The sequence below is a fragment of the Phoenix dactylifera genome, chromosome 5 (assembly GCF_051530095.1).
Source record: "Phoenix dactylifera cultivar Ajwa chromosome 5, Ajwa_hap1_PhDact_Kaust_v1.1, whole genome shotgun sequence".
Lineage (NCBI taxonomy): Eukaryota > Viridiplantae > Streptophyta > Magnoliopsida > Arecales > Arecaceae > Phoenix > Phoenix dactylifera.
In genome coordinates, this window is record NC_143194.1 from 1,130,073 (window position 1) to 1,154,149 (window position 24,077).

At 35.1% G+C, this 24,077-nt stretch overlaps 1 protein-coding gene across 5 annotated transcripts; it reads right to left on the reverse strand.

The window, feature by feature from the left end:
* Positions 1-3,042: 3,042 nt before the first annotated feature.
* Positions 3,043-22,079, reverse strand: LOC103707040 (potassium channel tetramerization domain-containing protein / pentapeptide repeat-containing protein). Of its 5 annotated transcripts, none has more exons than XM_008791379.5 (11): positions 21,944-22,079; positions 20,357-20,466; positions 17,200-17,334; positions 15,358-15,513; positions 14,418-14,501; positions 13,865-13,911; positions 10,723-10,796; positions 10,135-10,193; positions 7,412-7,471; positions 6,067-6,147; positions 3,043-3,413 (listed from the first exon to the last, which is right to left on the reverse strand). In XM_008791379.5, exons 1-11 carry the CDS (start codon positions 21,990-21,992, stop codon positions 3,360-3,362), a joined length of 909 nt encoding a protein of 302 aa, XP_008789601.3. In that variant the 5' UTR covers positions 21,993-22,079; the 3' UTR covers positions 3,043-3,359. The 5 variants fall into 5 exon arrangements, with proteins under 5 accessions (XP_008789601.3, XP_008789619.3, XP_038985483.2 ...); XM_088721264.1 differs by having other exon boundaries at positions 3,172-3,536; XM_008791397.5 differs by lacking the exon at positions 15,358-15,513.
* Positions 22,080-24,077: the final 1,998 nt, after the last annotated feature.

Sequence of the window (24,077 nt, forward strand, 5' to 3'; positions counted from 1 at the left end):
AGTCTGCATTCTTTGAACTATATCATAACTAATTACAATATTTGCATTTCAGCATTTGCTAAGGAAATGGAGTGGGAGTTGATGCATTACAAGTATTTACATTACAAATACAGAACAAACTGAATGGGAACTAATACATTACAAAGATTTACATTACAATATTTGCTAAAGAAACGTATAAATTACAAAAAGATAGAGTTTGGCCTTCATTTTAACCACCGAATAGAGTTTTGAGAACTCAACCAACCATGAGCAGTTCACTATCTTTCTTACATATTTAAAAGGTGGTTAGGCAGAGAGCTGCAATCCGTAGTGAACGGGTCTCCAACTTAAACTGCAGGCACTTTTCCTATGATGGCTCGCCAGTGTTCAACCATTCTTTATTATTTCTAAGATTTAATTGTAGAAGTTAGTAGGTCAATACAAGGATATTTTGGCCATCTCGTCACCTACTCACCTTATATATGAAAACTCCCTGAAATCTCCTCAAATAATTGTAGGGCTCATAAAACTTTATTGCGAGCAACAATAACTTTGCTACCAACTCTAATATCACTCCTACATGAACAAAGAAATGATGGCTTCATTCAATTTACCTGGCTTTGTACATATGGTAAGGGCATTTCCCTTGTTTTGCAGTGATGGAATGGGAACTAAACTTTCTTCTGCACCTTGACAAATTCTGAGATTGCTTAACAAAGATACATGTATAAGCATGCAAATCCTCATATGCTTGATCTTGACCACTCGCATGATGACCTTCGCTCTCTTTCTGATAGGAGGACTTTCTCTTTGGATGCTCAGTATGCTTCAAAAATTCTTTTGTGTAATTTGTTTGTTACATTCTCCTTTGTGCTATTGTTAACCTTCATCAGATAAGAGATTTTGCAAGAAAAAATAGATGCCTTTCTTCCCCGTACTTTCAAATCTTGAAAATTCCTACCAACTTCTTTTATACCATGCACTTCTAATTTTATGCCATGCTCATCTAACTAACATTTTTCTTGGAAGCTAACATGAGTAAAGCTTTCTTCCTCGATATTATAAATTATCTATTTGATATTTCATTCCATGCAATAAAATAAATATAAATTGTTATATTTATTATAAAAACAATAATATTTTGTAATATTATTAAATTTATTATAACATTAATATCATTATGATATAATAATATGATATTATTTTAGTATAAAATTATAACAGTAATATATTATTATTATTATTATTATTATTAATATAATATTTGAATAATATTGCATCATAATATAGCAATATTATATTATTATCATATAATATTGTATTATTATATTGTTATAATTATACTTATTATTATTATTATGATTATTATATAGTATTGTTATATTACATTATGTTGTTATTATTATTATACTATCAAAAAATATTACTATGAAAACTCTAAGTTTATAAATTATTTTTATATTTCAATCGTAGTTCACCAAGGTACCAAATGGCAATAAAATTGTTCATGTATCCCCAATCACAATAGCCAGATAAATGCTCTCCAATATTTCTCAATATCCATGTTACAAGCCCAATATGCTAAATAAGTTTCACAATAAGCATAATATCCACAATGATAATGGCTTGTGCCAATGTGTGGGTAATATGTATCATTTATATTTTTACCTAATTGCCATTATGGAATTTCTTACCACTGCCATTATGAAGAGGTGATGATGAGACTGGCATCATCCAAAGTGAAGGTTCTAGTGGTGGAGGTGGATCATAGCTCTAAAAGAATAGTCGTCTTGTTGAATTTTTTATTGGTAGGTCAACCTAAAGAGAAAGATTTATTTTAAAGCAGCATTAATGCAGGATGTGGCCTATAGTTTGTAGAATGATCCAAACAAAAATCCTGTTAACCATGTTTAAGTTGATTATATATATTATAAATATACTATGCAAGAAAATAAAACATCAAACATCTCGATATGATCAACAAGACATTTCACATAAGATTCGATTGACGATCACATTTAAATTATAATCCATAATCATATTTAAATTTTCAGACAGAAGTGGGGAAATCTGATGATGCGCTTTGAACTGGACCTGAGCTCATGTTGCCCTCCATCTTGCTATGACTACATCTAGGATGTCCTCCTCTAATTAAGCTTGGTTAAAACATGATGGAGCTTAGCTTGAAGCTAGTTTAAAGACTCATGGTTAGTTTCATCCAAGTATAAATAAACCAGAATCATCAAACTCCACTCAGCAAGGATCAAATTTGCAGTGGGCGTGTCTGCACTGTGCAACATATACTCTACATTACATTAACAATTATGTGCATCTCTATTCCTATAAAGACAAAAGAAATATTTACATTCACAAAAGATGTCTATGTCTCCACATATAAGCATATAAACAATTGTTGAATCCATAATCAAGGTTCGCTGGAGCTTGATTCAAGCTAGAGTTCATTTCTATTTGACAAAGATAATAATTGTTTAAGAAGGCTAGAGCTCAAACAAACTAACAATGATCTCAAATTTCAAGATCAAAATTAATTTAAAGTTAAGCTTTGATTAGACCTGGGCTTGATCGAGCTCAGGTTTGCTCCAAAATTCTAACCTTAACAACACCAGCATAATTTATTGTTATTAGCCATAGCAGAATACAAATAAGGCAACTGCATTGCTAATCCACCCTTTGATTAAATCCTTTCAAAAAATGAAGTTTTATTGTTCACGTCGTCATATCATATGTCATAATAAAAGTTTATAAAATATCGAGAAAATAATAATGGTCCCCAATAAAATCTCTATTAGAGGAGCGGCACGACTGCTTTAACATAATAATGAACATTACTCATATCCATGATCTAATTCTATATATACCTAAAAAAAAATAGTATAATGAAAACAAGCCCCAATCGGTCTCTCCCCATCCTTTATACTCCTTTTCCTTAAACACCAACTTCAGTGGATCTGGGTTCTTAAATAAGACACTTCGAAGATGCTCGAGCAGCGAGGAAATACACAAACAATATAGCATAGGGTATAGTGGGGAACAAAAAGCTTAAATCCAAATGCATTTCCCATTTTCAGAAAATATCTGCAACAACAAATTTTCTCCCATCTAGATAGCACTTTCGAACTCCATTGTGTTTCAATGGCATAATTACAAGCAACTCTCGTACAACAAAAAGATAAAACCGTTCCAAGTTTCTTCATCATGGGAAAGCAATATTCAAAGTAGTACAGCACAAGGGGGACTAGGAGACCATCTCATATAGGTACTTCATAGAACATTTGCAGTCTCAAGACAGGTCAATGTATAAATCACTCATGTTTCCTTGGATGGGAGGTTCTGTTGAATATTCTGCTGCCACTGAATTATCTGATGGCTCCCAGTAGATTTGCACCACCAAGCCTAGCTCCCTCCAATTGCTGTTTTGCATAATAAAAGATAATGACAATAAATAAAGCATATGCCAGATCAGCCTGCAATGCAACGGGTCGCTGCTGCTTTCCAACATTGGAACCTAATCAAGCTCATTTCTTCTTTGTTTTCTATTTTAGAGGAAAACGAGAAGAGTTATTTTATCTTTTCCTCCCCTCTGACTGGTTGGAATATATTTATGGTACAAAATTGGATGGAAAATTTTAAGAAACTATGGCTACAATTAATTGAAAGCCATCATTGTTTATCTTCTTCTATTTATTGATATTAATATTTGCAACTAACATTACATGAAAAACAATGAGGAAAAATACAGGATACACGACATATAACATTGATAATTTTAACTGTGACATGTATAAAAGCAACATGGAAAAGAGAATGCTGGGGAAAATGGGTATCATTATGAGATTACAGACGACACAAGCTTGTTACAGAGAGAAACCTATTGAAAATAAGCTGGTGAACTGCCTGCTATTGAATGGAATAGAGATCTAAGATCAAAATAAACAAAGGACCTTAGACATGTAAAGGCTAGGAAGGATGGATGACATTAGATAATTGGATGAAGATTCAGAAGCAAGAATTACAAAGATATGCATTAAAAGAAGGTGACTGTATCCAACAATGAAAAGATAGTTTGTCACCAATTAATCAGCATATATGCTTATTGCTATCTCATAGTGCGCATAGAGAAGTATTACAATAATGATTATCTGAAAGAGGAAAAATCATCTATATAGATCTCTACAATTTAAAGGACTTTTACTTTTTCAAGCCACTCCATGGTGCTATGCTAGGATACTGAGCATAGAATTACAAAATTTGAAGTAAAAGAAGGCTATCAAGGAGGCCCACAAGCATGTTTGTTAAAGAATGTGAACCGAAAGAGCTATGATAAATAGAACCAACATGCTTCGTGTCATTCACATGGGATGTGCATTATGGATCAAGAAATAGACCGCATACATTTCAAAATGTTTCCAACCAAATCTCTACCTGACATCAACCCTCTAAATGAGACTCATAATTTGTGGGCAAGGTAACTTTAGGCAGGATATGAGCCTGTTTTAAAACCTGCAAAGACCAATTACTTGTATGGTTCTCACCATCTTGTGCAGTTCAAAATCATGGTAGTAGGGAGGAACCATAATGTTCTCCTAGACTTGGAAAAAGTTTTAAATGAGCGAAAATGACACAATTTGGTACTTTGGTCATAGTTATATTGAATAAATAAGATTAAATAACTCTGTAAGTACCGAAAAAATGTATTGCATATGAAACTAATCACTGCATACTGAATCATGTATGTTTTCCAAATCAATATTATCATGCATAATTTTCTTGTTGCTAAATGAGAGAATGAAAAACACATTGGGTGCAGCAGCAGAAATGGTACAAGATCCATAGGCAACGGAGATAATTGGCAAATCTAGTGATATGTGCAAGGATTGGTCATGATGAGTTGAGAGAATTAAGCTACACCCGAGTTATCATTAAACGAATGCCTTGTTACTTTTGTTGCATGTGGATGTAGACTGAAAATGTTCAGTTGCTTGTGATAGAATATCTGTAGTTATCTTTGACTAGAAGAAATGCATACAAAATAAAGCAACCGGAAAAAACATCTCTAGAGACGAGTGCAATAATTAACAATGATGAGATCATGAGACTAGTGAGTTTTCAGCTGTAAACTTCAATTAGTGCCGTCATCATGCCTGAATCTCAATATGCTAGTTTGATGCGAAAAAAGGAAGTTGACTGTTAACATTATCAAAATGTCCCTTGAAATTTGTTATCTACAAGAATTGTTAATCAATAAAACAATTAGCAAAGATTAGCCACCACACCAAATTAATGAAGGAATTGGGGTGAATGTCTAAACTGATTAAGTAAATCAGGTATTCTGAAATCTATTTATTTAGTAAGCAATGGACAGAAATGGCAATCAAATGCAATTGACAGATTAAAGAGAAACTGAAGAAATTATTTGTTATATGAATTGCTGTACAAATTAAATTTAAGTACAAAGAGAGTTTTGGCAGCATACAAGCTGGACATATGGAACTTTACTAATTTAACGTATTCCATGTTAGACCATAATGGTTCCCTACATATTAACATAAGAATAGGATCCAATGCACCAGGGAATGTAATAAGTCATGAATTTGAATTACCAGTATAATTGTTTGTTCAAAGGGAAAGACTTCAGAATATCAGCATCATTTTTTTTTGGCATTCAAAACATTTGCAAGAGAAAAAGATACAATTGAACTTGTTGGATAACCTAACCCTAGATGTAATTCCAGAGGAAAGTGGTCGTGTCATCAGATCTCTCTGTCGAACCTAACTTACAGATCCTAATAGCCATGTACCAAAGTGCCAGTCAGCAAAACAAATCAGGTACCGTATATACCATCTCAGTCCCTTACCAGATGCAGCACTGGCACAGTACCAAATCTGTGCCAGTTCATGGCATGCCATGATGCTCGTGCATGCGAAGCACCAGCACAATACGTACCATTTTGCCATGCTGGCATGAAACCAGCACATGGTAATTCAATCCTTCCAAAAAACACAATGAATTAAATATTGGTGACTCAATATGATCGAGCATTTAGATCAAGAATTATAACTTACAGTATCACGTAAATCAACATCCCGCAAGTAAGCCCGTTGAAGATTTGCACCTTGCAAATTTGTACCATTCAGCTTTGCACCCTACAAGTCAGATGAAGATTGAAATATCAACCCATTTTTCATGAGAATCTAAACTACAGATAAGTAGTAATCATTTTGACAATATTTTGTTCTGATTGGTTGGCTTTTAAATTAGCAAAGATTCTCTTTTAGGTAAACAAATAAGTTTCAAAGTCCATGTCTTCCCTTAAAACGTCATGAAACAGTACTTAACAAATAAAGAAGATCATACTGGTAGAAACTCAAGGGCAGGGAGATGAAAACGACATGACAATGCACTGAGAATAACAACACATCTAAAGCCTAAAGGAGTATGTTTTGTCAGAAGATGAAGAACACCGGCAATTGAATTTATTAATTAGACCAAGGAAGCTGTAGTGGAGGCTTTTGCAAAATGGGCCAATTTTGTCATGGAATTTAGGATTAAGAAACAGATCATAAATACATGCTAGTAAAAGATCAGTAGAAGTTCAAACCGTTTAACACCTTTAGATATACCTCCATGAAATGTTCTCAACTGGTCATTGTTGTTCAATGCAGAGAAGGTTGACACGGGCTTTGCAGATATGCAATTGAAGGATTCCCAACTTGCAATTCCAAGGATCATACACAACTTGCTCAAGGAGGAAATGTTTTTTAAGCAAATTGGGAGAAATGTATGAGCAAAATTGAATCAAGGCCCCCTACAAACTATATGCGGCTGCTTTTATGAAGCGTCCCCTTCATTTGTCCCAAATGTCTGCATTCTTGGTCAATGATAGCTTTTCCAAATCTTAGGCTGAATTTCCATAAAGGATACATTAGCCTCCCCCACCACTTTTGTGACCCTTCAATACAAATCTGAGTTGTTATCCTCAGTGGGGCCTCTTCAAACTTTTCTGCTCACATTGATCCAGACTATACCATATAAATATGTTAAACTGACTCAACCCCAACATTAATGCACAAAGTACATTATTGCAAAAAATAAGTTCTCCAGATATAATGGTTTGTTTATATGTGTCATACATGTTTCATTATTTTGTACAACATTTCCTCTCCTTGTGACATGCTCAATGTACATATTAATTTTATGGAAATGCAGATGTTGATCAAATAAAGAACCCATTGGAAGATGCAACATCTCACCAATACACAGAAAAAATTGCACCTAGAATGCTTAGAAAGTCAAAGAAAAGAATTCTAGTATGAATAGAGCATAAATAATTAGGTTCTTTAGAAGAATAATCTTGGTCCCCAGCCATCTCCTTGTGTACATGAACAATAGCAAAATAAAATATTTTACCTTTAGATTGGCTCCTTCCAGATTAGCTCCTTTAAGATTGGCATCCGTAAGCTTTGCACTCTGAAGAATTTCAACAGTCAGATCATTACACTTTTGACAAAATCCAAGTCAGCAAACCACGAAAATTCATAAAGTGCAGATGCTGATAAATATGTAGTGGCAGATAATGGCAATTTAATTTGGGAGCATATTTTGGCTTATCAAGGATTCATTTTATGCTGAATTTTTATGAAGACACAGTTATTACCTAGATTAGATTATCTTGAACTTAGAGGTATATGCTTCATCAGATGATTCCAACTTTCCAAGGAGATAACTTAGTCTTTTAATTCATTTTAGTAAATTTACATGAATTTAAATGTAACTCTCGAAAATGTTTGGGAAGTGTTTGACTTCAGGAATGCTTAACAAGGTTACCATGCCTTTAGCGGTCAAATGACACCCAAGAGATGTAGTTTACTTTTTGGTTTGTTTAAGTTGTTTTATTATGGTTAGCACTTGAGATTATGGTTCACTGTTCTGAACCATACCACCTAGTACTAAGCATACCATACAATACCATACCAGAAGCAAATTGATACTCAATAGGGGGTGTATCGAGCATCAGTACCACGAACTGACCCATGCTGACACTATAGCAGCATGGTGCCGAGTATAGGTACTGACCAAACCATGCTTGGGATTGTTTCAAATTTAAGACAATGATTTAAAGAATTTTAAGAGTTCAATCTTTGTAAAAGCCTATCCACACAAGGTTTGTGCATAGATAATTTTGGTTATTGAAATATATTATTCATCAGTTTAGTTTTCTTATCTTGCTGAGACCAATAGTCCAGTTGGTGAGACTCAAAGAAACCATTTACTTGATAGTGTAACCTCTTTGAGGTCTTGTTCAAGATACGGTGAGGCATTGATTCTTGTCTGTGAAGAAAAGTTTGCATTTACAACTATTTTTTTAGCTATCCCATCGCATCTTCTTTAGCCATCCTTTCTCCCAATGACATAACAAAAAAAAAAAAAACATGCACGTTTTCCTTCTTTCATCCACCCACTTGTCTACAATATGGTTAGCTTTGGTGTTAGAGCTTCTCATTTCCATTGTGTCATACCATAGGCTAGAACATAAGATGAATTTATGATAAATCATCATTTGCTGATATTTTCATTCTTGTCTCACAAGCCTGTGATTTTGAGGAGTTTGATGGAGAGATCAAATTACAGTCCACACGCTGTATCTCACGATTGTCAGCTCAGTGATTCTCACATGAAGTATCCACTTTATGGAGTATGATTCATATCAAAATAGAGCTTAGCTCCTACCATTTCAAATTGTCACAAATGAAGATCTGAAAGTAGGATCAAGTGTTCAAAGCATGTTTGTTATCCAAAACGGATTATTCATGAAGTTTTGTAGGTCAAAAAAATTGTCAATGTTGATTTAGGGAAGAAAATATGGTTTTGTTTAGATCTTTTGGTTATCTCATAGAGATTGTAATGCTCTGATCAAAAGTGATGTTCCAATTGAATGTCCAATTAAAAAGACATCTTTTTGTATGCCAAAATTATACTAAAATGTAATTTTGTTGGTTCTATAATTGGAAGCATATATTACAGATCGCAAGAAGACAAGAAATAAACTCCTTTCCAACTGCAAATAAAAAATAAATAAATAAGGAAAACTTGATTCAAAAAGGAGCCCATGTAATAAGAAATAAATAAATATTGAATTGTTTGCATTCATATGTATGAATGGAAATAATTTTCATTCACCATCACAGTCAGCTAAACATCAAACTAACAGCTAACGTTAAAACCTCATGTTGTGCAATAAAATACAAGAGATCTTACAGAACGAAAAGGAATGATGTTGATCGTTTTGGTTATTATGGAGTCTTTCCATCAACAATTTGAAATACAGTCTAAAGACTCTAAAACAAAAATGCTGTGATAAAGTTCCACATGCCCATTTCTTACAAATATTACATATGCTTTAGGATACCTTAGCAGAATGGTACCTCAGCTGAATGAAATTTTACTGTGTTTTAATCGAATTAGTAAGCCATGAATAGTTTTTCCAGGGCATTAATCTTCACTATGTGACCAGGTTTAATCATATATAAGTTAACTGTTCATATAATTAACTTTCAAGACTTAAGTCCTTCATAAAACCCCACACTAACAGAGTCTATATAACATCAAATAATGTCAGTTTGCGAACAATATTCTTCTTCAGAAGAGTTCTGCAGTATTGGCAAGAGTTCATGAATTTAGTCAGTAATGATTCAAAACGTCTGGTTTTTTGTCTAATACCATCAAAGACTTGTCAAAGAAAGGTGCAATTATGCCTTAATTGTCTTCCTTCTATCTTACTTATCCTTTATCCCACAAAATAATAAGAAAACATCTGTTTACTTCTATGTTATAAGAAATCTCTTAGGCTATTCTAGATCATATTTCCACAGCAGATCTTTCAATGTTATGAAGGGATAACTAAAGCGACAGAACATAATAACCAAGTCTACGTGCCACAATAAAAATTGTACTTTACTGGTAGCAGCGCTGCTAGTGAGCCAAGCTGGACCAAGCAAATCCAAAATTTCAACAGGCCTGGCCATAACCCCAGCCCGAAGTATCAAGCCACATGCTGGCCCAATAGCAGCCCAAGCTGTTACAGACACAGGAAATTGAAGAAGCAATTAAATAATATAAAGAGATGCACTGACCTGTAAATGTGCGGAACGAAGATCAGCTTCACAGAAGCTACACTTTATCAAGCATGCATCTGCAGAATCATGGAACTTTTAGCACATATGCTCCTCCATACTTTCATAAGGTTCAGTCAGTTCTATGTTAAAATAATTGTAGCCAAGTTGGTTAGTAAGAAAACATCTTCACAATTAGAAAATAGCTTACTTTGGGTCTTTCAATATATGTTAATACAAACAAGATTGTAGAATATGTGCCAGAAGGTGCAAAAGCATTTATTTCTTATTTAACGTCCTCTAGCAGCTGATTTAGGCACAGTTTTTACAGATGGCAGTTTGGAAATGTCAAAAGTTAAAAATAGTCAAATACTAGAAAACAGAATAAAGAGCAGGGAGTTACAGACACTAAAATGGTTGTTATGGAAATTTCACCAAAGATATGTTAGTCTTTGGAGCATAACCACTGTAAAGTTATGAGAATGGACGTAAGACAAGCAAATACAAACAATAGACCAAACATGATAAATGGACATAATCAACAAACAAAATTAGCAAAAAGACGAAATAAATACTTAGGAAAATAATCAAAGATGACAAACAACCAACCTTGCAGATTTGCACTCTGAAGATTAGCTCTATCCAACACAACTCCACGAAGATTTGCCCCACTAAGCTCACATCTGTACTAGGAAGAACAAGTTCTTTTCAACAAAAAAGATGGATAATGTTGATCCAAAATAATTTTATATGCAGTATCTGTTTCTTTCAGAAAACTAGCCTCTCACCCTCCCAACCCTCACCCTAGAATCTTCTCTCTTCTACTCCAGGTGGTGGAAAGTGTAGATATGAACCTTAAGACCCTGACAAGCACTGGAGGCATAACATAATCCAAATTGTTGCCTGTGTGTGCCATTGTTTCTATATGTATCACCAAGAATAGAAGTGACCATTAATATCTGGATTGTTTGCATGGACAATGGTGTCATCCATATTTCCAATAAATAGCCAAAGAAATGTTTCTTTGTGTGTGAATAAGCACAAATGTACCATTTTATATACCAAATTACTGACAAAATATAACTTAAGCCCCATTTTCCAGTTGTGAGATATAAGAGCCACAATCAATCTTGTGCATGTCACTTGGAGCATATTAGTAGGACATCGGTGCCTCTTGGCATGTTCTCAGACAGAATCACTTGAAACAAGGGAAACCGTATCTCTGCAACATGCTCAGAACAGGCAAATAGGAAGTGAATGAAGCCCTCATTTTCTTATACAGATGTTTACGTGGGTCTGCCATATGTCAACACCATATAGAGCCTAACCATGATATTTCTAAGTAGCAACTAACTCAGTTATTTGTAAGCATTTTCCTTTTCTCATGCCATTGTATAATTTTTTCATGGAAGCGATGCCTAATGACATTCAATAGACAGTTCCAGGACTAGAGAATTTTGGAATTAGTCAATTCACCAACAAAAGCATATACAAGAGCAATTGAACCATATGCCAATGAATCAGGTTGAGAAACCACAAAAATCCATAAAAGGGACAATATAATAATATAAATAATTGCAGTAGGACACAAATTCACATATATAACATGTTTATATGGTTCATGGATGCAGTAATGAATGTACATACATTAAATATCGGAAAATAATTTTAACGTTAGTATATATAATCTTCTTCTTAAACTAACCATCATCAATGATTGAAAGTCCATCTCAAAAATAGTGGAAGGACTTGGTGGCAACAAGAAACCTACAAGTTGCTAGGTAAGCTAGGTATTGGGTTGGAACTGAGTATGAGAATATACGCCACAAACTTTAAAACTAATGTCCATGTGCTTCGTTTGTTTGTGAAAAAGGTTAATGATTGGAGAAGATGCCAAAGTCAACGAAGAAGCATTGCTGTTTACCTGAAACCTATGCTAAAGTGAGAGACAATTTCACCTGTTTACTCTTCTAGGAAACATGCAAATCTCTTGGAAGATGCAAAAGCAAGTATCAGGAAATGACCAGATCGATTAGAAGCTCAACATTGATATCAGCTTTGAGGTTAAGAGACTAGTTAATAATGAAGAAAAGAGAATAAGTATGGTCACTTGGATGTACCGAGAAGGAGAGTCACATAATGGATAGTTTGAGCACTGACAGTAAGATTCACTACATGAACTGATGCACAAAGATAGATGGTGAGATCATGAGTTCAACATGATCAGTGACCAAGAGGAGAGATCCTAAAAAGGGACATCATCAGTGGGATGAAGTTCAAGGAAGCTACATTAGGGCTGTCAAAAATGAGCCAATAGTTGGAATACGGGTGTACTGTGTGATAGTAGTATCTCATAGAGAGAGCCTTTGAGGCACATAAACAAGCAGAGCGGCCCAAAGTCTTTCGATCTCAAATTAACACCAAATATGCTATTTCTTATAAGAGCATCAGAGTATTATTATATAATTGATATTGAGCAGATGACTATATTTTCTTAAACTGCCCATCATAAAGTATAGAAGTACTGAGAAAGTCAACCATGAAGAGAAACCATGAAACCAGAAACATTTTTATTTTATACCCAACAGTCAAGTCCTCAGACTAATCAAAGTCCCAGGCCAAGGTAAAACCATGGCAATCAAACAAGCTTTGAAGGAGGCCACCAAGTCACCAAAGCATTTCTTGAGTATGAGGACCTATTTCCAATTGATGGGTACCTTCATGCAAGAATGTAAACAAGGTCACAAGTATGAGTCTCTAATTATATTGGTGTTGCTTGGCTAAGCAGACTTCCTGCTCCAGATTTTGAACAGCCGCTTAATACCACATGGCTTCTAAACAAGCAAGAATGGTTGCAGTAAAGGATCAAAACTGTTGGGAGTAGACTAAATCTAAAAAAGTAAGGAAATGCAACGGAAGATGCCTCATAGCTAGATAAGAAATGCTCATTAGTAATTCTAGGATCAACAGTGAGTAAAACGAAGAAGGAATTGGACCGGACTTCAGGGGAACATAAAGCCAATAAGCCAATATGAAGAAGTATCTCAATGTTGAAATCATGGTGTGCCGTACCGTACCGTACCATATCGGTTTGGTACCGGTACCGGTACCGGTACCAGTAGGGGTGGTGTACCAACCCTCGATACGTCAAAAAATCTCATACCATACCGTACCGATACTATGCTAGTGTGGCACCAGTACAGGGTCTGGTACCGATACGGCGAACCTTGGTTGAAATGAACTGGATAGGTACTGATTGAAAACATATCGTGGCCTTTGCACTAAGATATTAAAGTGTCACGCAAAAGACATAAAAATAGCATCCTCATGCTCATACTCATGTTGAAAGAACATGCCAAACAACTAAAGGCACGAGATTAGATACCCACAATGTGGAGAAGAAAGCTATGTACATCTAAAGTGCAAAAATGCACATGAACATAGATACCCACAATGTGGAGAAGAAAGAGCTATGTACATCTAAAGTGCAAAAATGCACATGAACAGGCAAATATGCACGAGCAATCAGGAAAGTCTGTTTCCAGCAGATAGTCATACTTCATGAATATACCATGTCGTGTTGTTCCCCGTTCTTTTTTTAAAATTCTTTTTGAGTTAATGGACATGATGGAATACCTCCGTTCATTATCAAAAGTTGAATGTTAGAATTATGCTCCATATCAGGAAGCTCAGTTATACAAAATTAAACATAAAATAAATATATTGGCAATTTGTTGACAAAGTATCTTACTCACGCAAATTTGCATCTTGAAAAATAGAACCTTCTGCTTCCGCATCCTATTTGGAAGATAAAAGAAGCCACATTAACATATACTAATGTATGATGCATAAAAGTAGATAAAATTATTTGCTAGAAACAAGTAGTTGGATTTTCTTTATCCAGCCACAAAAGTAAGATGAAAAATAGCTAGCCAGAAATGGGATTTGTCCTGAGTTGATTATAAAGACAAAGGTATAAAGCAAGGTTTGCCGTCTCGGTACCAGATCCCGTACCGGTGTCATACTAACACAGTATCTGTATGGTACGGTATGGAGTTTTTTTGGCATACTAAGTATCGGTACGCCACCCGTATTGGATACTGGTACCGACCCGGTACGGTATGCCCCGTACTGCCCAATTCGGGCCAATACGGCATACCATGGTATGAAGGCAGTGAAACAACTTAGTTTAGTACAATTTTTGGACAGCAAGAGAAGCTCGCACTGAAGGCAAAGGCATTTGACCCACAAACCAGGCTATTGAAACATCATTTTGTGGCAAAACTAGTATGTAAACAACCTACCCCAAATCTAGCTTTCCAGAGATTTGCATTTGAAAAGTTGGTATTCTGAATCCGTGCAAAACTGAAGTCAACAAATGATAGGTCCTGCAAAGCACCAAAACAAACAGTCTCATGTACATAAATATAGCTTCCTTTCAGAAGGGAACAGAAGAAAAGCTTGATTAAGCAATCAGCAATAAGAAATCATGGTAGCAGGTAATAGGCACTATTCTTGTTTCGCTATCATTGTATAAAGATTGCCGGAGCTAAAAATGAAAGAAGAAACTACAGCCTTCAAAAAATATATTATACATCTAGCCGCAAGGATTTGCACTCGTATTCAGATAGATAATGCCAAGCATGCAGCAAAGAATTCGAGGAATGCACCCTGACTGCCAGATTTATCAAACATCAGGCAAGTAAAACATCACAACATCCAAACTTGTTTTTCATCTTCGTTCAGAAAAGTATCAAACATTTTCTCGTATCAGGAAGAGGTATATCACCAAATTTGAAGAGTGGCTAGATCCCTATGAAGGGGAAAAAGAAGGTAAAAAGGTAACTATTTAGCTTAACAGTTTAAAGGTGCATCAGCTACCTGCTCAACAGTTTTAATCTTCATAGATCAAGCACAAAGTGTGAAGTCCTGATTCTCATTTTAAATATCTTTTCAAAGTGTAACTAAAACATAAGCTAAACTAGCATTTGGCCTGGTGATTGTCATGCAAATGCTTAACAACTTAGCACGAACATTTTATGTACATGAGTGACATCAGCAAGTAAGCCATTATAAGAAATTGATTAAAATTTGGATGATAACATCATGCTTCTATGCATTTTTAGAGCCTTCAAAATTAACAAGATCAAGTGAAAGCAGCGATGGAAGCAATGAGGAGGCACATACATTCCACAAAGTTGAATAATTATGTAACATTGTAACCAATGTTCGTTAAAATCTTACTAGTTTAGAAAGATTAAGACCAGAAAGATTCACGCCTCGAAATTTCACTCTCTCAGACTGAATGCATTTGATGATCTCTGTACGTGTTAATTCAGGTTCTGAGCCATCTTCATCCTTTTTCTTATTCAAATTTGTGTTTATATGGTCAACCAATCCCTGTAAAAATTTATGATAACACCTGTAAATAATCGAAGAAGGCTTGTTTTAACCACTACAAGCAACAAAGAATGCTGACAACCAGAAGCCAATAACCCACTTTGTCACAAGAAATGGAGAAAAACAGATTATTCCGGATATTTATGAAACATCAACGGACACTGAGCATGGCCTTTCTGATAATCTAATTTGTTAAATTTCAATAACAAATACTGCCACTTATGCATTTTGTCCTTTCAGATTAGGAGGCAGTAAGTGGCAACAGAATAATATAAATGGCATTTTCAAGGCACACAATTGAATCAAATCAATCTTTTCCCTGCTTTCTTAGTAGTAAGTAGTATAGTCCCTCTATTGAATATCAATGCTAGAGAAATTTTTCATAAACTTATACAGTTATATAATTTCTTAACATTCACACATAGTCCTGCTCTTTCCAGGTCAACCCAGGTTCTAGGCTTATGACGCATGCACTCGTTATAAGTTGATATTCCTTGTGTTCTTATTCTTTCACCTTAAGATCCCAAATGGGCAGTATAAAACTCATTATTCATGGCTCTGATACAATGATCTGCAATCAAACTTTTTGAATGCACATGTACGGGTCTGCCTTTCTTGCACACACTTGCACATACTAAAAGGAGGCAATCAGCAGCAATTGAAACTTATCTGCACTTGAGGGTGCATAATTAGTATTGATGGACAGGATTTAACTTGGGGGAAGTGGGATTTTAACATACATTTGGAATCACTCAAACTGATAATGCAACCTGAACATGCTTGTAAATCAAGCTATCGCTGTTAGATAACCCATACAAAGTGGCAGCTTCAAGAAATCATTACACAATAAAAACCTCAAATTGGATAGCTAAATGCCGGATGCCATTGGGAAGCATAGAAATCAAGGCTTGTTCCTTTGACGTAAGTGTGCACCTCACACCAGGGTTGTGAGGAAAAGATGGATCAGGCATCATCTAAGAAAAAGCCAAGGTGAATCAATCCATCTTAATTTTATCTTAAATATAATAACGATGATGTAAGCTAGGATTAATCCCTCTGTGCCGCTCAATGTTAAAGACTGAGGAAAAGATAATGAAACTTCAATCTGGAAGAAGAATTCTATGTAGAAGACTCTTATAGAGAATGATTTCAAAGATGGAATGTCCAAACTTTGCCAAGGTGGCCCTGCACTCTTGCAGTTTTCAATCGCCATCTGGGTTTGCAGAGTTTCTTGTAAAATTATAATGCATCATTTTCTATTTCATGGACGATAAGGAAAGAGTTTGGATAATCCAAAGATTCCCTCAGATCAAGAATTGCTATATGGGGGCACATCCATAAATATACATATATACAAAGAAATCATACAAAAATTGGTGCACAATTCAAATGCCCATCATCTACTAGATAACCTTAGTGCATCTATGTATGGATTCATCCGTGATGATTTCAGCACTGAAAGGACCTTGCTTTCTATTTGCTTTTCCGGATCGATCACGATCCAGCCATGTTCTATGTGTGTGCACATGGTCTTAGAACTCATCCATTTTCCAACAGGATTATGTATGCCATCTGGACTTCAAATCATTATTTTGGGCAACTAATAGAAATCACTTGACAGTAAGATTTCACAGCCTCTGAACTGCAAACCTTTAACCAACTGAAAAAATGGAGAATGTAACTTACAAGTAGCTGATAGTATTCAGCCTCCCGCAACAGCTCTTGATATTCTGAGTCTTTGAGCATGGGAATGACCCCATCTCTCAACCAATTCAGAATATGCCTGAAATGTTTCCCATCCCTATCAACAAATATTGTCCCCTGCAAGAATTCAGTATGATCAAAGAATAAAAGTAGGATTCAAATAATTGATAACATGATAGCAAGCCTGGAATGATTATCAATAAAACAACAAAAAATATATCTCCGAGAAATTAAAACTTTATGAAAGATGCAGCAGTGGATATAATTATAAGCTTACAAAGCCATCACAACTCATCAAACCACTAAAAGATTAATGTTTGCCACTTTTTGAAGCAGATCAAGAAAGTCCTGTAACACCATAATGGATGGATGGCAAAAAATTAACTAAGCAATAACAAGTCTTCATTTTGCAGAATAGCCACCATAAGGCAGAGATGTAAAACCTTAGTGAAGAAAAAGGCACAAAAGATACTTCTATTAGATTTCTAGACAAGAATAAAGAATGGTGTTTAAAATGCTGATCACCAAAATAATATTAATTTTATTTTTGTGGTTACTAATGGTAAAAGGACCAAAAGTAAATAAAAATGTTTATGAATATCAAGAAAAATGCTGCAGGCAGGTGGATGTTATCTACGTTGCTTTGCTTAATTCACCAATTCTCCTTGAATAAGTTAGGAGGATTTTTCGAAAGGCTCCATAATATTCTCCACTATTTCTAAAACATGATCAAGCTCTTTGCTCCATATCCATAATGCAATTACCGACATGAATACAGATCCATTAGATGACTACAAATATCCCCAAACTTTTGCAATCACTTAGGGATATTTATGCCCGGGACACTTAGACACATGGATATATTGTACTAGTATTTGATTGAACTGGTCAAGAAATGTTAGAGTATTTCCTAGTCATGAAAAATAATAGGGGTAATCGATTGTCAAAAATGACCATTATGTCAAGGTCAAATGTATCTTGAGAATTTAAATTAAGGAACCAAACATCATGAAGTGATCTAGGAGAATCATAAGACTCGATATGAACTACCTTGGCCACTATTGGTAGTGCTAGATAGGGTCTAAGAGCGAAATTTGTCACATTGGAAAACCGAATCACACGTCGAACTTCCGGAGGCCATAACTTCATCATACGGCATCCAATTGCGATAATCTTTTTTAAAAAAAATGGATAACTTTTCATGATCTACGATGTAACGCCACCCTCTAAAAGGGTGCGGCACAGCTAGCGATCATGTCTAAATTCCATCATTTGAGCTCCGAGTTGGGCTAGTTAAACCAATTTTTTTATGAGAAAGATTTTGACCGGGTGTATCTTCCAAACCAGGAAGAATTAGGCGGAGCGGCGAAAGCAAAATCAATATAGAAGTTAAGATCTTACTTCTGTAGAATATTAGCTTTTTCATATTTATTTTCACTAGTCATATCTATTTTAGGAAAGCTAGTCATGTTCGAACTAGAAAAGAAATCTAATCTAAATTAGCGAACCTCATTATTATAAATAGAGGCTATATATCTCAGTTTATGAATAATCAAAGAAAGAAAAGGGGACCTAGATCCTACCTTCGCTAAATTTTCTATTTCTTCTAATTTTTTTTTTGAGAGATTCGTTAAGCAAGTTAAGAGAATTCTTCTTTCTTCTCAATCAGATCAAATTGGTATTAGAGCTTTGGTCCTTTATATTTGTTAGGGTCTTAGTTTAAGGTCCAGATGCACGAGCGGTACAAGTAGATAGAAGAATGGCTCTCAGTGCTTGAAGTACATCGAAGGATGAAAGCAAGTATAGATGCTTCTACTTCGATGAATAATGAGATAAAGGAATGTCTCACACAACTAGAAAAAAAGATTTTCCAACTCATCGAAACCGTGTTTCAATTGGCATGCCTTCAACACAAGCACCAGCAACTCCTGTAGCAAAGCTGTCACCCATATCTAGAGACAAAGATCTATTTTCTAGCAAGGAGGATAAATAACCTGCGGGCACTCAGAATCCCCCTTTTCAACCTTTCAAAGTCGAAACTTGAATCAAGATTCATATATATAATGGAGGTGTCGACTTAGAGAAGATGGATAACTAGCTAGACTAATCAGAGATCCACTTTACTAAGTATGGATATACTAGTGTCCAAAAGATAGCTTTTACCCACTTCAAGCTTTCCAGCTATGCCCTTACTTGATGGAATTCGTACATGAGAAACAACGGCATCTCTAATTTGACGTGGAGCAAATCTACCAAATCGGCCATGAGGAGGATCAGTAAGTCAAGTGGCAACACCTGCGGCAGAAGCATAATCAATCTGTCCAAGACTACAATACTAAATTTCACAAGCAACGATGATCATGCAATCTTCATGAAATATGTCAGAGATCTCCACAAGAGCATTTGAAAGGAGCTGAAGCTCTTCAAAATTGAAGATATCGATGAAGGTAGCGCAAAAGCCATGAGAATCGAGTTACAATCGAAAAGGAAGAAGTCGAAGGATGAGGATTCCAAGAAAAAAGGGAAGGCAAACATCAATATGATTGAGGTTAAGGAGCTGCCTAAACTTAAGCAAGTAGATGCAAAATTAAGATTAATGGCGAGAAAACCTGAGACAGCAACCAAGGCAGATCCAAAAGCACAACAGAAATTCTTCCATCTAAATATTCGAGTTAAGCAGGTTAAGGAAATTCTTCCTTCTCCCCAATCAAATCATAACGAAGAAAAAAAAAGAATACTGCGCAACATAGAAAATACTGCTACAGTATATGATATACCTTAGTGCCTGTCATTTAATATCGATGTTAATACTTGTGTTTGGTACCTAAGCTTCATTAGCAGTAAACTTTTATCCTAAAACAATGTCACAGCTTTATATTAGAGGCACTCACCACACTTAATCGCAAGAGATACTTCTCATGGAAAAAAAGAAAAAAAAAAAGAAAAGGATTTCAAAAATTATGCTAGGCTATAGCTACACTATAGGAACCCAAAAAAGTGACAACTCCAGAATGTCATTAAGCGTAACTCAGCAGGCTGGACAATTTTACACCAAGCACTAACTGAATCTATAGAATAATGACATACAGAAGAGCTAAAAGAGATGCAAATAATCTTGTTTCAAAAGATCAAATAGTACCGTTTCAGAATCGCGAGAAACAGTATGTCGACCACTAAACATTGCTGCAATCATGGAATCAGGCTGACGCTGAGTAAGTGTATCAATTGTTGTTGCATATTTCTTCCCCCCTGCGAACGACAAAAAATGATATACTATAGAATATGAGTAAAAAGAAAATGGGGAAAAGAAGATGGCACAATGCAACCATCAAAATCCTGCAGATTTGTACATAACATGCCCAGAAAACAGAAAAAGAAAAGAAAAGAAACTCGATGGAGAGGAGAAAAAAGGAAGAGAAGTTTTTTTTCATTAAAAAATTAATTTACAAACTCATGATTGCTAAGTGCCATATAAGCACATACAAGGGTGTTTCATATCACCTGAACCTACTTCACTGACATGCCAGGTCAGCTTCCACATCCAAATAAACGGATAACAAATAAAGATGTGGGTAGAAATAGCATTAATCATTATGATTTTTGATGAATTATTATATTTGGTACTTCTCTCTGAGAATAAACCAAGCGAACAAGATCTGCATTAGCTTCTCAAGCATTTTTGTTTTAACTGGGTATACAATATTTGTTGCAACCAAGCTGATCTAATACTCGGTTAGGCAAAAAGAGATAAATAGAGAAACTAGAAGAAGGAGCATACCAAAATTTAGGTTCAACTCAAACTTACCTCTTACTCAAACCAATTTCATTTACTGCTTTTATCCTAGTCCTCCAAATAATATGCACTAGATCTACTAGGTATTAAAAGCCAATGGCTTCGAGATATCAACCCCAACTCCATTACTCATTTTAGTAATCTTTATCCTCACCCAACAAATTATTGTAAATTAACTTAAACTATCCACCTCACTACTTCATAAATGAATGGTAGAGAGAACCTCCTCTCATGGATCCGTATTAGAATTTAGAACCCATAAACTATTAGTGCGGAAGCCAGAGTCTGGCAGGTTGTGCCAACAAAATTAGACTGATCATTCAGTGGCCAATGTACCTCCCAGCTGAAGAAGTGAAAATCTTCCCAATTGCATCCTCAATCCAACTACCATTGCATAATCTTTGAATCTCGTCAGAATCGTTCTCAACACAGTCATCAATTTCATAGTTCCCCCAAAACCATTCACACTCATCAATCGTTGCCTCATGCAACCGTGACTTACCCAGAACTCCAAACGATAAATTTTTCCAGAAACAATAATTTTAAAAAAAATAAAGAGCCAAATCAGCTTAACGTCATTCTTATTCAATAGCTTGTATTGAAAAATTAGATTCTTAGGGTTCCCCAGCAACAATTGGTCCATTACAACCAACAAAAATCCAAAAAATATCAGGTAAGATTACACCTTGATTGAGGATTCAAGAAGTAGAACAGACGAATCGAAAGAAATTCATATTTCTCTTCAAAAATACATGATGAACTAATAGATTCTGAGGGCTCGTCTTCAACTTTTCTGGTCCATCAAAACCAAAAAAAATCCATAAAATTCACAAAAAAAAGGGGCAAGATTCTAAATTGGTTCGGTTTATAGGAGAGGAACATATAAATCGAAGAAAGTACAAATTAAATAGGAAAAATTCGAGAGATTCTGACCTATGTTGAGGAGGACCGGGGAGGGAGACCGTGGGAAGCTGGAGCTCATCGACGCCCGTTGCCTTCCCCTTTCCCTCCTCCGTGGACCCGAAGCAACTCACAGTGACCGGCAGTCGCTTTCTAGCTAATGGCTGAAGATTCCTAAACTACCCCGAGGATTTGATGTAAATAACGAAATTGCACCTCGTCGCTCCGGATGATGATGATTTAGGTGGCCCGCACCGTATCTTTTTTTATGCAAGAGACATTTTAGCCGTGGGAACTACATCTCGCGACCATGATGTTTCACAAGCATGGATCCCAGATAAATTCTGAATTAAGATTATTTTTCTAAAGTTTTTTCTATATATATATATATATATATTATATATATATATATATATATATATATATATTATATATATATATATATATATATATATGGATGTTAAAGTGTTAGGCTCCGTTTGAAAATTTAGAATTGAGGAGAAAGAAATAGAATGGAAGGGAAAGTTAAAAATTTTGATATTTGGAAGTTTTTTAGTGGAGGAAAAGAAAAAGAAAAGAAGAGAATAGGAGAAAAAATTTTGGACTCCAATTCTCTCCTTTCTTTCCTCCTATAAATGGAAGGATTTGGAGAGAGAAAAATCGGAACTTAATAAATTTTTTATAATACCTATTTTACCTTTAAATTAAAGAAATACCAAATTAAAAGGACAAATATATTCTAGGGCATCTTTTGTTTTAACCTTTCATATGTCATCTCCATCTCGATATACCCATATGCTGCACCTCTATAGAGCTCCATCTTTTGTTTTTTGGATTTCTTAGTCATATATAAATACCCAAGATTCCTCATCAAATCACCAATGAGGGACTAAAGTACATGCCGCGCAAGTTCTCACATACTCTCCTCGTTTAAGCTCTGAGTCCTCATAAGCTCGTGGAGACTGATCATGGGTCGATTGTAGTACTTATGATTAGATTTAAATAAGTTTGAACCCTCAGTCTAATGAAAACGTCAGGACTTGAACAGAAAAGTATGTGAAAATCCGTGCAGACGCATATTTAGTCCCATATTAGTTATTCGCCAAGACGATCATAAGTGGTTACAGGTATAACATAATCTTGACAAAATCAACCAAATTTAATCTAGCCCAATCCAACCTACAAGGCTAGTTGATGCAGGGCTCTCTATAGCTCGGTCCGAGTAACTCGTAACATATACTTCACAGTGCATGAGTCAAACTGTATCTCGCTATGTATTCTAGAACAACTGGACATGAATAAATACGGGTCTACCTACATTTACATATCCAATATAGAACTTTTAAGAATGGACTTTAAAACTTGAACCATTTTTAGAAAGGCAATAATTAAAATTTCTATTTAAACATTTGATCCTTTTTTAAAATGAAAATTAAAAATTTCCAATGTTTCTCGGATGAAGCTGTTTTTTATTGCTAGCAGTATGATATATGGATATGGTCGACTTCAAAAGAAGCAAGCTGAAATACATCACCATTAAGATGTTTTAAGCGTAGGAAGATGCGATGAATCCAAGATAATTTACTTCCTAGTAATGGGTGTAGTTCAAACCTCATCACACAATATAGTGAGGCTCTCTAATGAACAAGAAACCCAACAATGAAGAGAGGTTGGTCAAGTCAAAAAGGATTTTAAAAAAAGGTAGACAGAAACATTTGAAAGAAAGATGAAATCCAATATAGAAAAAATTAGCACCCAGCATGCATATAATCTTCCACAAAATACACTCAAAATGATTGCCATCATTGTCAAGATGATCATCATATAATAAATCATATTTTTCTGACTCAAACAAATCACCAAAAATTATGCAACGTAACACTGACAACAACTAAAATAGAAGGATTTATTGTTATTCTATTCCAACAAATTCGAGATCCTTAGAAAATCTATATCATGAATTTTAGACTCCAGTTGCTTAATAAGTACCAAGTGCTCTTACTTATTCTCTAGCTCCTGCTAGCAAATTCCAGATCCTTGTAAAATCTATATCATTAATTTCAAATCCAATTGCTTATAAGTACCACATGCTGTTACTTACTCTGTAATTTCTGTTAAAAGATGATCCATTAATGAAGTGGGATGAAGTGATAGATTTGGACGATCC